The 12,702-nt window shown below is 37.7% G+C and overlaps 1 protein-coding gene across 1 annotated transcript in view; it reads right to left on the reverse strand.

Moving 5' to 3' along the window:
* Positions 1-12,702, reverse strand: part of gstcd (glutathione S-transferase, C-terminal domain containing) — a 37,775-nt gene that overhangs the window by 2,671 nt on the left and 22,402 nt on the right. The window contains exons 5-9 of the mRNA XM_086084001.1: positions 12,257-12,372; positions 12,059-12,103; positions 11,867-11,995; positions 3,054-3,187; positions 802-832 (exon numbers count right to left, since the gene is read on the reverse strand). Coding sequence (XP_085940127.1) covers positions 802-832; positions 3,054-3,187; positions 11,867-11,995; positions 12,059-12,103; positions 12,257-12,372 — 455 coding nt within the window. The remainder of the gene's footprint in view (positions 1-801; positions 833-3,053; positions 3,188-11,866; positions 11,996-12,058; positions 12,104-12,256; positions 12,373-12,702) is intronic.

Here is a 12,702-nt window from a genome sequence, read left to right on the forward strand (position 1 = left end):
ACGAGTTAACTCACGATTTATCACTCATTTTATATGTTCTAAATGTACAATCATTTTTGGGGGGTGTTTTCTTACTGTTGTTAACAAAAGTAGAAAAAAAACGTTGAATTTATGGCAGTGAATGAGTTAATTTAATTTTTGAATTATATTTTTTTGTATATCTGTTTTTATTTTCACTTTTAGTCATTTATTTATTTATTTTACATTTTGGCAGTTTTGGTCCTCTATACTAAACCACATCAATCCATCAATCCATCAATCATCGCCAGCACAGATGCGGTGGATATCCCTCTTTGTAACAAAAAATCAGTGATAAGCACTGATCTAACTTCTAGTGCATATGAAAAGTCTACACCCCCCCTGTTCAAATATCCTTCAAATGCATCGTCAAAAAAAGGATGTCATTTCTCATTACGGCATGCCTCGGTTGCTAATTAACGGCCTACTTGAGCAAGTTCCAGCAGCAGAAATATCTTTCTCTCTGTGCAGCGCTTGCAAGTCAGAGGAGATTCTGTGTTGCGACACGAGGTTGCCGTGGCGAGCACCTGCGGCGACGTCTTTTCCAAAGATTAGCGCCCGTAGGCGCTGACAGGGGCTATTCATCATCATGTGGAAGGGGCCTCGCTCAGCAAAGAGAGAGCCAGCCTCGCCACTGCTGGAGATTCATTTATTTAGGCAGGAGTGTAACATTATAGAGCCAAAAAAGTAGCTGGGCAGGGTGTAGTTAATATTCTACTCGGTGTAAGTGAATGACAAATGCAACGGCGGGGGCGGGAAACATCACTCCATCTTAACACCTACCTTGTAAATCAGTGTCTCCTGGAACTTTTTGCTGTAAAAAAACAAGAGGAAGTTGAATTGGTTAGTGCAATGAATAATTGAGACTGTAAGGTTGGATTTATACTGCACAAATTTCATAGAGTAAATTTTACTATTCGTTCCCAGTCTAAACGAGAGTAAACTTTACATTTGGAGGGGAGTAAAATATACAGACACACAACAACAAAAAAAATCACTCAAGGGTTGAGGAAAGATCACAGAACCTTCAGGTTGGAAGATGGCCAATCAACTTGCTGAGCCATGCCGGTTCGATTGTGTGCCATTATATCGCTATTATTGTCATTATATCCAATCATTCTGGTCTCCTTTTGGACACACCAGCAATGTTATCCAGCAGTAGGCGTGGCATAGCTCAAGTGATAGAGTGGTCGTCTCCCATGCTGAAGGTTGTGGGATTGTTCCTGAGACTGAGTTTTTATGTATTTTTTTTAAATTACATATAATATTTTACTCTGTTCCGAGTCTAAAGTTGACTCTCTTAAGACTGGGACCGAATATAGTATTTTTCAGAGTAAAATATATTGCTCGTCGCGCCACTCACTGCTTTGTCAAACAATTGTGACGTTTTTCACTTTCAGATGAGTGCGATCTGAGCATCCAGACTGAAAGCAAAAGTTTGCTAAGGTAGTGGATGATTTTTCGTCAGGGTTCGTTCAAGGTCGCATAAGTCGCTCGCCAACATTATTTTTTTGTTTTACTGGTCTCAAAAAAGTTTCTTTTGTCGGCAAGATTTTGAACATGTTCAAAACTTTCTTGTGAAAAGAAAAACAGTTTTTATATTGCGGTGCCCCAAATCTTTTCTTTTTTTTTTCTCTTTACGGTTTTGGGTTTTGAACAAGAAATTTGCACATGCTGACATTTGTCAAATCTCCCTGGAAAGTCCAGCCTTGATGAAACTAACGAGCATCAGGTCACAAGCTTGTTGAATGCCCCCTCCGCCCCCACCCCTAAGGCAGGTAAGACAGTTTGAGATGGTTCCACGTGGTTGGGGCTAATTAAAAAGGAACACTGTTCATGTTCTGCAGAAAGTCTTTAAATGAACTGAAAGTAGAAGGGCTGTTCACAGATCATAAAAAAAGTGTGTGTGAAGTGTCTGGAATGTCTACACCTGCAGAATATTGAGAAGAATGCCGGAAGGTGACCCGAGGGTAAGAAAACAGTACCAAAAAATAGACAAAAAAAAGTAAAAGCGGGATTGAGTCAGGCAGGTGCGTTTTAAATTTAATCAGTCTTTCAAATCTAAACTACTCATCTATGGGGGTCTAAGGTTAGAAAGGATGCATTTTTATTTAGGTTTGACTTCTTCTTTTTTTTAACACAACAAAGGAGGATAGCTCGTTAAAACATACAGAAAAAAATATGGATGCAAATGCCACTTTGAAAATGTTTCAAAGTCAAAATTTATTTAACACTAAAACCATCAGTGTCGATAAAGATGTGTGAAGCAATTACGGTATCTATTATTTTTGTATATATATATATATATATATTTTTTTTTTTTTTTACTGCTTCAGGCTGTTTTACTGGATTTTGACTGATCTCACAGAATATTGTGTTCTATTGCTATAAAAACATGGAACATTCTTTCATCGGGAAAAAAAAAAGAAGTATATTTGTATCTGTTTCAGTTTTGCAGCAATTAGCACTAGAATATAGCTAAGTTTCATCATCACAAACCTGTTGAAAACACTGGCAAAAAGAGCTTGTTGCAACATGATCTCTTATACTCTGCTGACACATGCTGGCCATTTTTTGTAACAACTAGCATCGCTTTAAGCCACCTCTTCAGGTCAGGAGCTGCATCAAAGTCTTCTGTATGCTCTAGCATAAAAAAAACGTTAAAAAACTTATAAATATGTTTTGGGGAGTGAAGGTTAAAGTATTATAGTTTTTGTTTTTGGGCATTTTCGTGCCCAGTTGTCACTTTCTTTAGACCATACGAAGGACTAATTTAGAGAAAAACAAAGTCAGATACTGATAATGTGTGCATGCACAGAGCTAGTGATGCTTACTCGGCGCAAAAAAAGACGAAATAAGCAAACCAAGGAAATTTGTATTTGAAAATTTAGCTTGTAACCCCAACTGTTCGAAAAACTAGTTATGTGTAAACCAAGGTTCCACTGCACTTGCACATTTCTAACACCAAAACAAGCACTTCACATGTTTAAAATTGGGAGCCTGAGGCACGGCAACTGCGGGTACTAGACACAAACCTCCTCGGGAAGGTGAACTTGACAGCGTTCTGGATGAAGCCATAGCAACAGGGGCTGATGACGAAGGCGGCGCCTGCCTGGATGCAATGCTCCATCACCATGTCTGTCGCTACGCCGCACGCGTGGAGCGCAACCTGCCGCAAACACAAAAACAATGCAATTAAAGTGTCGTCCTTGAATGCAGGCGATGATGCACGGCCGCTTGTGGAGCCCCAATGTGCTGGTAACTTGTACATGGTGGTGAATCATAAGATGAGCTATGAAAAAAAGAAGGTATATCAGAGTTTCTGCAGTTATCAAAACTAATTTAATGCTTTTAAATGCTGTTTTTATTTCAACTTTAAACTAATTTAATACCCACGTCATACTGCATATACTGTTTCTATATTAGGGCAGTTAAAGTCAGTTGCTTACAATTTTTTATCGTAATTAACTCATTCACTGCCATTGACGGAAAAGACGTAAAGAATTCATTAGTTTAAATTTTTTTTTCCACTTTTGTTAACAAGAGTATGAAAACCTAGAATTTTTTTTATAGTGCATTTATAACAGATATAAAATTTGTGATTAATCGATTAATTACAATTTAAAAAATTTAATTGTCTGACGGCCCTAATTTTTTATCATCTTTTCGTCTTTTTTTTTAAATTAGGGGCATTAGGCGATTACAATTTTAAATTGTAATTAATCACATGACTTCACTAATTAACTCAAGATTAATCACAAATTGATATCTGTTCTAAATGTACAATAAAAACATTTCTAGGTTTTCCTACTCTTGTTAACACAAGTGGATTTTTTTTTTAAACTAATAGTTAACTCACAATTAATCGTAAATTTAATCGCAACTTATATCTACTCTAAATGTGTAATAAAAATTATTTTTTCAAATTGTGGACAAATATGGTTACTAAAAGTGGTTGTATCTCAGTTCATTGATAGTAATTTTATAGTAAGTAATTCATGAAGTTACAGTTAACATTTATGGTTAAACTTAAAAGGAGTGTCATAGCTTCGTGTTGAGTTAATTTTCTGCCACTAGGTGGCATTATTGTTTCTTGCTGGACGTTGGTGCCAGAAACAGTACATTTACACATTTTACATTGGAAAAATATCATAGTACAATACTACACAACAATAAAAATGTCACATAAAGTATACTGAAGTAATGATATTTACTCATTTTGGTATAATACAGCCTTGTTCCAAAATGCATTGAAATTGTCCATTTCCCCTTTAGTTTTGTGCTATTGTCAGCAGTCACATCATCAATAAATACGAGGCAAGCAGTTCCATTAGCCGCTGTACATGCCCAGAGAGAAACTGCATGCACGCAAACTCCAAAAACAAAGGGCTCAAGCCAAAATCTGAGTCTTGGCGATGAAGTGGCACCTCAAGGAGTTAAAATGCAATCAATGCCAACTCTATGGCGGATAACTTAAGCTTCCCAGTTCACACTCGCCATGGAGATTTAGACAATTTCAACCGCTTGAAAGTTGATGATTTAAAGTGTTTTTTTTTTGTAGGACTGCGTTCGGCAACAGACAGAAACGGAAAAATTAATGGCTGCCCTTGCTTATGATGCGTCGATCCAAAAACTACCAGTCTTATTGACAAAGGAGGAAGAGAGAGAGAGAGAGAGAGACGCTGTGAAAAATGACTACATGTCATTGTTAATCGTTGGAGACAAAGTAATTTCTGACCCCTTGAAGACAAGTGACGGATGGCTGGACAAAGCCCATGGTTTGAAACTATGGCCACCTTGCATGTTAGCCGATATTTAGCTGAATGTGTGCACTTTACTGGGAGTTGGATCAAGGACACAAAACCGGTACACGATCAAGAGACCGGTAGGATCTTTCTTCACTGAAGGGGTCAATTGGGGCTAGAAGCAGGTTCTTAAACGACCATCACTCCATTAGTGTCGTTACACGTCCGTCCGCTGGCAAGCTTCGTGATGCTTCCGTCTGTTCCTTCGGTTTCAGGATATTGACAAAATAAATGTGTTCAAGAAATTTTAAATGTTTGCCTCTTTTACGTCCGTTTGGATCTTTCTTTTTTGTCTGGAAATTGAGAAGAGTGAAAAGAGGATTACAAATGTACACTTACGTCTTATCGAGGTTTTCAATGGTGTTTTTTTTGCCTATAAACTCCATTAGGACAGTTAAAAATGGCCCCTGTCGTTTTGTCAATTTAAACAGTGCTTGCAAGCTTTAAGGTGTGCAGTTACGCAAACACTTGGAGCACTCCGTTCGCCGCCATTCAAATGACGACTTTGTTTGGTAGCAATTAAAAAAAAAGTTGCACACATGCGCAACGTAATGCGCACTTTGCTTATAGCCGCACCATAACTCACCATAACATAATGTGCAGCAATACGTGCTCTTTGTTTGGACAATACAACAAACATTATTATTTTTTTAAATCCCAAATAAAATAACTAAGTAACATTTTACAATGACAAAATATTAAGTTGATTGAACATTAAATATACGCATTTTTCATGTTATGCAGATTTGCCCCAACCCCCACTTAGTAATGGACCCGTAGTAGAGGGTGGGGTCAGCTGTGTGCTCATTTAATGAGACAGGACCACGCCCCTCAAAACGGGCTAACTCCAGCTAAATGTGCTTTAATTCTGATTCTTAGGGTATTTTGACGAAAACATTTTAGACATGTTAATAAGACGGCATAATATGTCATTTTTAAGTGTCTTTTGGCATTGAATAGAAAATTCATGCCAGTCTGATATAAAGCTGATTGTATTTTTTTCTAATCAAGAAAGTACCCCAAGAAAATTATAGACATATTTTTTGTCAACCACTAGCAATTGACACTTGGCTTTGCATCAGTATAAATATTTGTCAAAAACTTGTTTGTACTCCAGGTGGCTCTTTTGTACATTCGCTAAAGGAAAACCTGTGATTATCAATAGCTTCCCTACTTCCTGTAATGAAATTAGCCCTATCCTACACACACAACCACAAAACAAAGCTTCCAAGAATGTGTCATTCGGCGTCTGGGAGTCTGAAAACGACTGCAAGTTGCCTTGGCAGCATTGCCAGAAACACAGCCAGTGAGAGAACAACAGTGCAATCACAATGAGCATGCCCAGAACCCACATAGTCAAGCTTCAGCCAAGCCTCTTCCACGAAAAGAGCCCGCAAAATTGGCACAAGCAGAGTTTTTTCTGGCCAAAATTGAGGTGAAGGTGATACCATTCTGAGCATCTGCACCAGTGTATAGATCACCTCAGTACAAAGCTAGTAAAAATTAAGGGTTTAAAAAATCATATGTCCTGAATTGAGCTAAATGTTCGTGGTGGTAAAACGTGTTCAGGAAGACAAACACTAAGAATAATTGAAGTCTTCTATGGTTAGTGTTAGTTTATATTTTACTTTGAAAGCAAAGTTTTTTTGTTTTTTTTGTTTTGGCAGGTTTGATTGATGGTCTCGATACAAAAAAAAATTATAATAAATGGAACACAATAACAGGATGCACTTGTAATGTAGAATGTGTTTTTCCTGCCTGCTTTTAGCGTGTAGGGGTACTAAAAGGATCTACGCAGACCATTATTTTTATTTCAGAAAATGATGAGCTTTTTAAAAAAAAAAATGTTTTTACCAAACGCTTACTGAAGACTAATGGGTTTAAGGGGGTAAATAAAAATCAATAATTAAAGCAGCACCATCACTTTTAAGGTAAATGGACTGCTTTTTATATATTGCTTTCTCTACACCATATGGCGCCCAAAGCGCTTTACAATGCCTCACATTCGCACACCAGTGGTCAGCTGCTGCCATGCAGGGCGCTGCCTGGTCTGCTGGGAGTAAATCAGGGTTCGGTGCTTTGCTCAAGGACACTTCGACATGGTCACCGAACCTACAACCTCACGCATGCCGTCCTAATGCTGTACATTAGACATGCTAGCCATACCGAAATATACACACATTTTGACCCCTTCATTCCGTGACATGAAAATAAAATTATTATTTTAGTGGCTTTATTTTGTATGAATCCTATTTACTTGAGTCGATGTTGCAATCATGCCAAACAAAAGGACAACATGAAATAAATCCCATTGTGTTTTGACAATACTTTATTGAGTCATTTGGGAAAAGCAACGCTTTGTCAATACGCAACACAACTTGACAGTTAACAGCTTTAAACTAATTAAATAATAGTGTGTGATGGTGAGTTCATTCAGTTAGGAAGAAGCTCAGGCACCCCAGCAGGCTACGACTGCAAATGTGTGAAGGCACAAATATTCTTACGAGGCAGTGAAAAACACCCACGTGCTTGGAGAGGAATATTCTGTGCACTTTACTGCCCACTAAGTAGAACAAGTGTAGAATAAAAGCCACGGTATTTCAAATTAAAGCACGGACTTGGTGAATGTTCCAGGCTGAGCTATGACACTTGAAGGGCTCCGTGCTGACCAATGAGCACAAACAGCAGATGGTCTAACAAGATGGCACATAACGAGGTTTGTGTGGGAATATAAAACATCCATCTGTGTCAATGAGGGAATTTAGAAAGTTAAATACATTTTCAAATGACCCCCAAAAAGTTCAACACTGTGGATCTCTAAGTGGAAATCAACTAAGACATCTCAGTTCAGTAACCGTCAAAAGATTAACTGTGCCTGTGTTTTGTTTCTATTGCCAAACACAAGCAAAAAATTCATTAATAATTGACGCCCCTAGGTTTATAATAGCCTATAGGTGCCACACAACACAACGGCGACAAAGGTGTGATTTTATGTAATTGAAGTTTCTCAACTTACTTTAACAAAGTTCCTTGTTACTAAAATGCCACGAGATGGCACCAAAGCAATATATTAATTGCTTTTGCCTGAGCAAAAAACTGTGGACTGGTGAACATGTGACAGTTAACAGAAGCTAATGCTAATACGCCGCTAGCTGTTGCTAATCTGTGTTTCCAACAATGCAGCTCTGCTTACCTTTTGGCTTAGGCATGACTGTGCTTACTGTCGCTTGAAAATAGATCTTCTCCCAGACGTGCGTGAAGTTGGCCCCCACCCCACGCAAAATTTGATGGAAATAGTCTGCTTTGTTTGTGCTAGTTTGTGCCATAAAAAGTTTCCTTTGTGCTATTACTGTTTTGCAGTTATTAGAAATTATTTTTTAAGTCATCCAGAGTTCACCCATCTATTGAGAAACGGACCCGAAATGGGTCCATTTGTTTGTGCTACGTTTGTGCTAGATTGTGCTGTTAAAATTTTCGTTTGTGCCACAACGTTTTTTTTGATTTTTTAAATTTTGTATTCTTATCGAATTAAATGAGGGGCTGGATGACGTCATCACACAAAACTAAAGTATTTAATATCTATAAAATCCTTGCAGCACAAACGAAGATTTTTACAGCACAAACGTAGCACAAACAAATGGACCCGTTTCGGGCCCCGTTCTCAATAGATGGGTGGCTGGGTGAACTCTGGATGACCTAAAAAAATAATTTCTAATACTGCAAAACAGTCGAAGCACAAACAAAACTTTTTATGGCACAAACCAGCACAAACAAAATAGACTATTTCCATCAAATTTTGCGCGGTGTGGGGGGGCCAACTTCACGCACGTTATTTGGAAGTGGGCATCTTCCAAAAGATAAATTAGTTGTCCAATTTGACACCTGGGTGGATGGGCCGTCACTCCAGAGAACAAACTTTACATTTGTGTACAAGCAATTTAAAAAGTCAATGTTCTTGATTGACCCTGTGTGAACTCAGTTTCCAATGGAATGGAATTGTGCTCGACCTTCCACCCTACTGCCTTTTGAGATGCAATTTGTAAGAGGCCAAAGACTATGCAGAAATGTAGAAATGTGCGTAAATATGTTGCATGTATATGCACCTGCATAGGCCACCTATGCACCCCTTAACCACAGAGGGATATAAACTCCCTAAACGTACCGCTGCATTAAAAAACTCTGGCGAGTAAGAGGATAAAGGTGGTGATGTCAGTTCTGCAATCACAAGCAAAGCGAGCATTCTTCCCAAACCTTGGACTTATGTTCCATCTCCATCAGATTGAAGACGACGCACACACATTTCACATTCAGTATGTGAAGAGTATAAAAAACGTTTCAAGAAATCTTCTTCATTCATCAAACCAAAGTCCCCACATTTTAAATGTGTGCACTTGGCCGCAGATCTTTCTGCCGAACAATCGCACACTTGCAGAGCTGCAGTCTTGGCAGCAATATCGCTGTGGAAAATGTGTATGTGATAAATGAAGATGCAAGACAAACGATGGCCAGCTTGCTTGCCTGCATAAAAGCTGATATGCCTGGCAACCGTATTTACTCCTAACGCACTTACAAAACAGTTTGCTTTGCTGACACTACGGTCCATCCATTTTCTATAACGTTTGTTGTCAGGCGAGCGAGAGGCAATTTCCCCTGGCGTTGGGTGAGATTTAGTGTACAGCATGGACTGGTCGCCAGTATATGGCAGTGCACATATGGAAGCCTAAGGGGCTGGGTATCGATTCAAATTTTCCCTAATCGATTCGATTTTGATTAACAAGAGTTCAGTTCGATTCGATTTTTTTCAGATATTTTTCAATCCGATATTGGTTAATTATAGAACATCAATTCTTCTTAAATATCAAGGTCTTGAAAAAAAAACCTCCACAAACATTAAATTCCAAATAAAATTTTGTAGAGGCAGTAACTGGTTAAATGACATTTATTTTATTTTATTAAAACAACATGCTATAATCACTTGACTTAAGTGTTACACAAACATTGACATCAGTATAGATGAGATGAAAATGTTTTCATAACTTCTAATTCAATTATTGTAAATATAAATTAAAACAATTTTGAGTTGTCATAAAGTGCAACAAGTCAGGTCTTTCATAAATGTAAGAAAATACTTTAAAATGCACGTTAAGGCAAAATTTCAAGAAAACAGTAAGATACAAAAAAAAATTGGGCTTTAAAATTCTATTTTCTTGTTAATTTATGAAAAAAAAAGCTATCAAAATAATCGATTCATGTTTTTATGAATTGATATCACGCTCGAAATGGAAAATCGATTCGATATTGATTAGTCAATTTTTTAAACTCAGCCTTAGAAGCCTACCACTGGACTAGTCGGCAGTTAATTGCAGGGCACATATTGAGAAAGACAACCATTTACAATGTTACCTAGTGAGAGCTGCCTGAATGGATGTCAAGGGGGCACTAAGCTGTCAATTAACCCTCATGTGATTGTGATACTTTGGTTATATCTAGATTTTATGTAGCTTATGGTACTATATATACACATTTATTTTAAATTATTGATATTTTTGCTATTATTTATTGGTACATTGTGTGCGGTTGTGTACATGCGAGTGGGTGTGGGCAATTTGTTTTTGTTTTTTTAGAGCTGCACGACGAAATTTAGATGTATTTATTTATATTTACATGGTTTACTAATCATATTGACAGGGAAGTGCAAGCAGATAAAGAGGGACATACACACATTTTTTTAAAGCAGGCCACATTGACCCATTAACAATTTTTGATATGACAAAGAAATACATGAGTGGCAAAGATGTATTAGATTTTTTTTTTGTTATTTGATTACCAGTAGTGAACTTTTTTTTTTACTTGTAAAAACCTTAAGAAATTGTTTTTGTTTTACAGTGGTGAACTTCTTTTTGCACATGTATGACAATTCAAAATTGTTCAGAAGTTCAGAATGTTCTACTGTTTTTACATCTTAACATTAACACTGTAACAGTTTAGCCTTGGAATGGAAATGGTTGTTTGTATATTCAAAGAGACACATTTTGCAAATAAGCAAGGACTCTGCAATACTTTACACCTGACACTCCTTCAGCCTTTGTTTCTCAGGCCAAGCCTCCTTTAATAACAGTGGCACGCTGTGCTTGACAGAAGAGGCGAGCTCTAAAAGGCTCGCGATTAAAGCGCCACTTCAGGAAATGAAAAGCTCTCTCTGAGTGCGTTCAGACAGGAATGATCACTGGCTGGCATTTTCACACATAACAGTGAAAAAACACATCTCCAGTAAAGCAATGTGCGGCAATTTGTCTCCTGCATTGACACTTAGATGCTTTGCATAATTATAATGACACTCAGTCAAGCAGGGACCTCCGCCAAGGACGAACAATCCTTATTTGGATCGGCATCAAGTCGTACCGCTTCAATGATACCCACCTCCTGCATATGACTGCATTGTGTCATTAACATTCATGTATTATTCATTGAGAGGTTAAAAAGGGCCTATTCTGTAATGTTAACAAAAGGGCTTTGTTTTGTTCTTCCATCATGGCTTGACAATGTTTAGTTGAAATAATAGCAGTGCTTAGTAGTAACAAGCTGATTTTGTGGATTCCTGAATGTCTGATTGCTTGCAACTTAGCTCGCTAGCAGCCAAACAAACAATCCAATCCAATCAGTCCGCCAAACAAGCTAACTAGCTAACTCCCTTGCTAACCCACTTACTCATTATCATAATATAACATAAAAGCTTACAAATACATATTAAGTAGATACAGCATATACTGCGGCGAACATAATGGATTTGAAAAATAAAAAATGTGCTACCTTAACTTTACATGACATCATCTAATTGAATTGCTCAACAACTTTCTTGCTTAATTATTTGTTTTGACCTTAACTTTTTTTTAGCTCCTAATGCTAATCTCAATATAATTCAGTAAACTGTACAATGTCAGAACACAATGACATGTAAAAAAAAACCACACACACACATTAGTAGCAAAGTTTCCATCAAAAGATTCATGATGGCATACAAATGTTCAAAAAGGTAGACTCACCCCAATTTGAAAGGGCCCAGTGAAATAGTCCAAATTGGCCTGAATGAAGCCAATGTTCTCTAGACCGAGCTCTATGCTGCGACTGTGCGCCCTGATCAGAGATTCTTCCTTGTTTTCTATGAGGATGACCTGGAACAAAAATAAACGCTTTGGTCACTATTATCTATCCCTACAAATCACATGTAATGTTACCTGACACAGTGGAAGGGCATGAGCCAGAACGATGCCCACGTGACCCTGTGAGCACAAAGAAGGAAAAGGGAAAGATGTTAAGGACAGTACTGTAATGCCATTAAATAATAACAGCCAGTAATAGTAAAAGATCATTTCACAGAATTGAAAGTGGGGTAGCTGGATTGACAACATTTTAAAAAAAATTATAAAAATCACCGTTCCACTGCAGAAATCCACCACGGTGTGTCCTGGTTTGGCTAGTTGGGTCACCATGGCAACCAAGTTATTCAGCTGCTGCTTTTTCCTAACTGTGCGGATGCTTGACATTTTCCCTGCAAGAGAGTACAAAAGGCCAAGAACTTGATGGTACATGGCGTAAATCAAAAAAGTAAAAAAAATAAAAAAGAAGAAATCAATTATTTTATTTCATAGTGTCCAGAAATATGTAATTTCCAGAGTTTCCAATGTTGTGTGCAGACATTGCTTTTTTTCATTTGTGGGACGACTTTAATAGCCCTGAACAGTTTGATTCATTTCTTTCCGCTTTTTCAATGTTTTGGATATTTTGGATAATAAGGGAAGGACTCACAGAAATGTGCATGTACATTCTTTTTATTGGACAGCAACACACATGGCACTTTCATTGCTAGTTGGTATGGCAA

The sequence above is a fragment of the Leptonotus elevatus genome, chromosome 8 (genome assembly GCF_054856555.1).
Source record: "Leptonotus elevatus isolate MCC_2025b chromosome 8, RoL_Lele_1.0, whole genome shotgun sequence".
Classification (NCBI taxonomy): domain Eukaryota; kingdom Metazoa; phylum Chordata; class Actinopteri; order Syngnathiformes; family Syngnathidae; genus Leptonotus; species Leptonotus elevatus.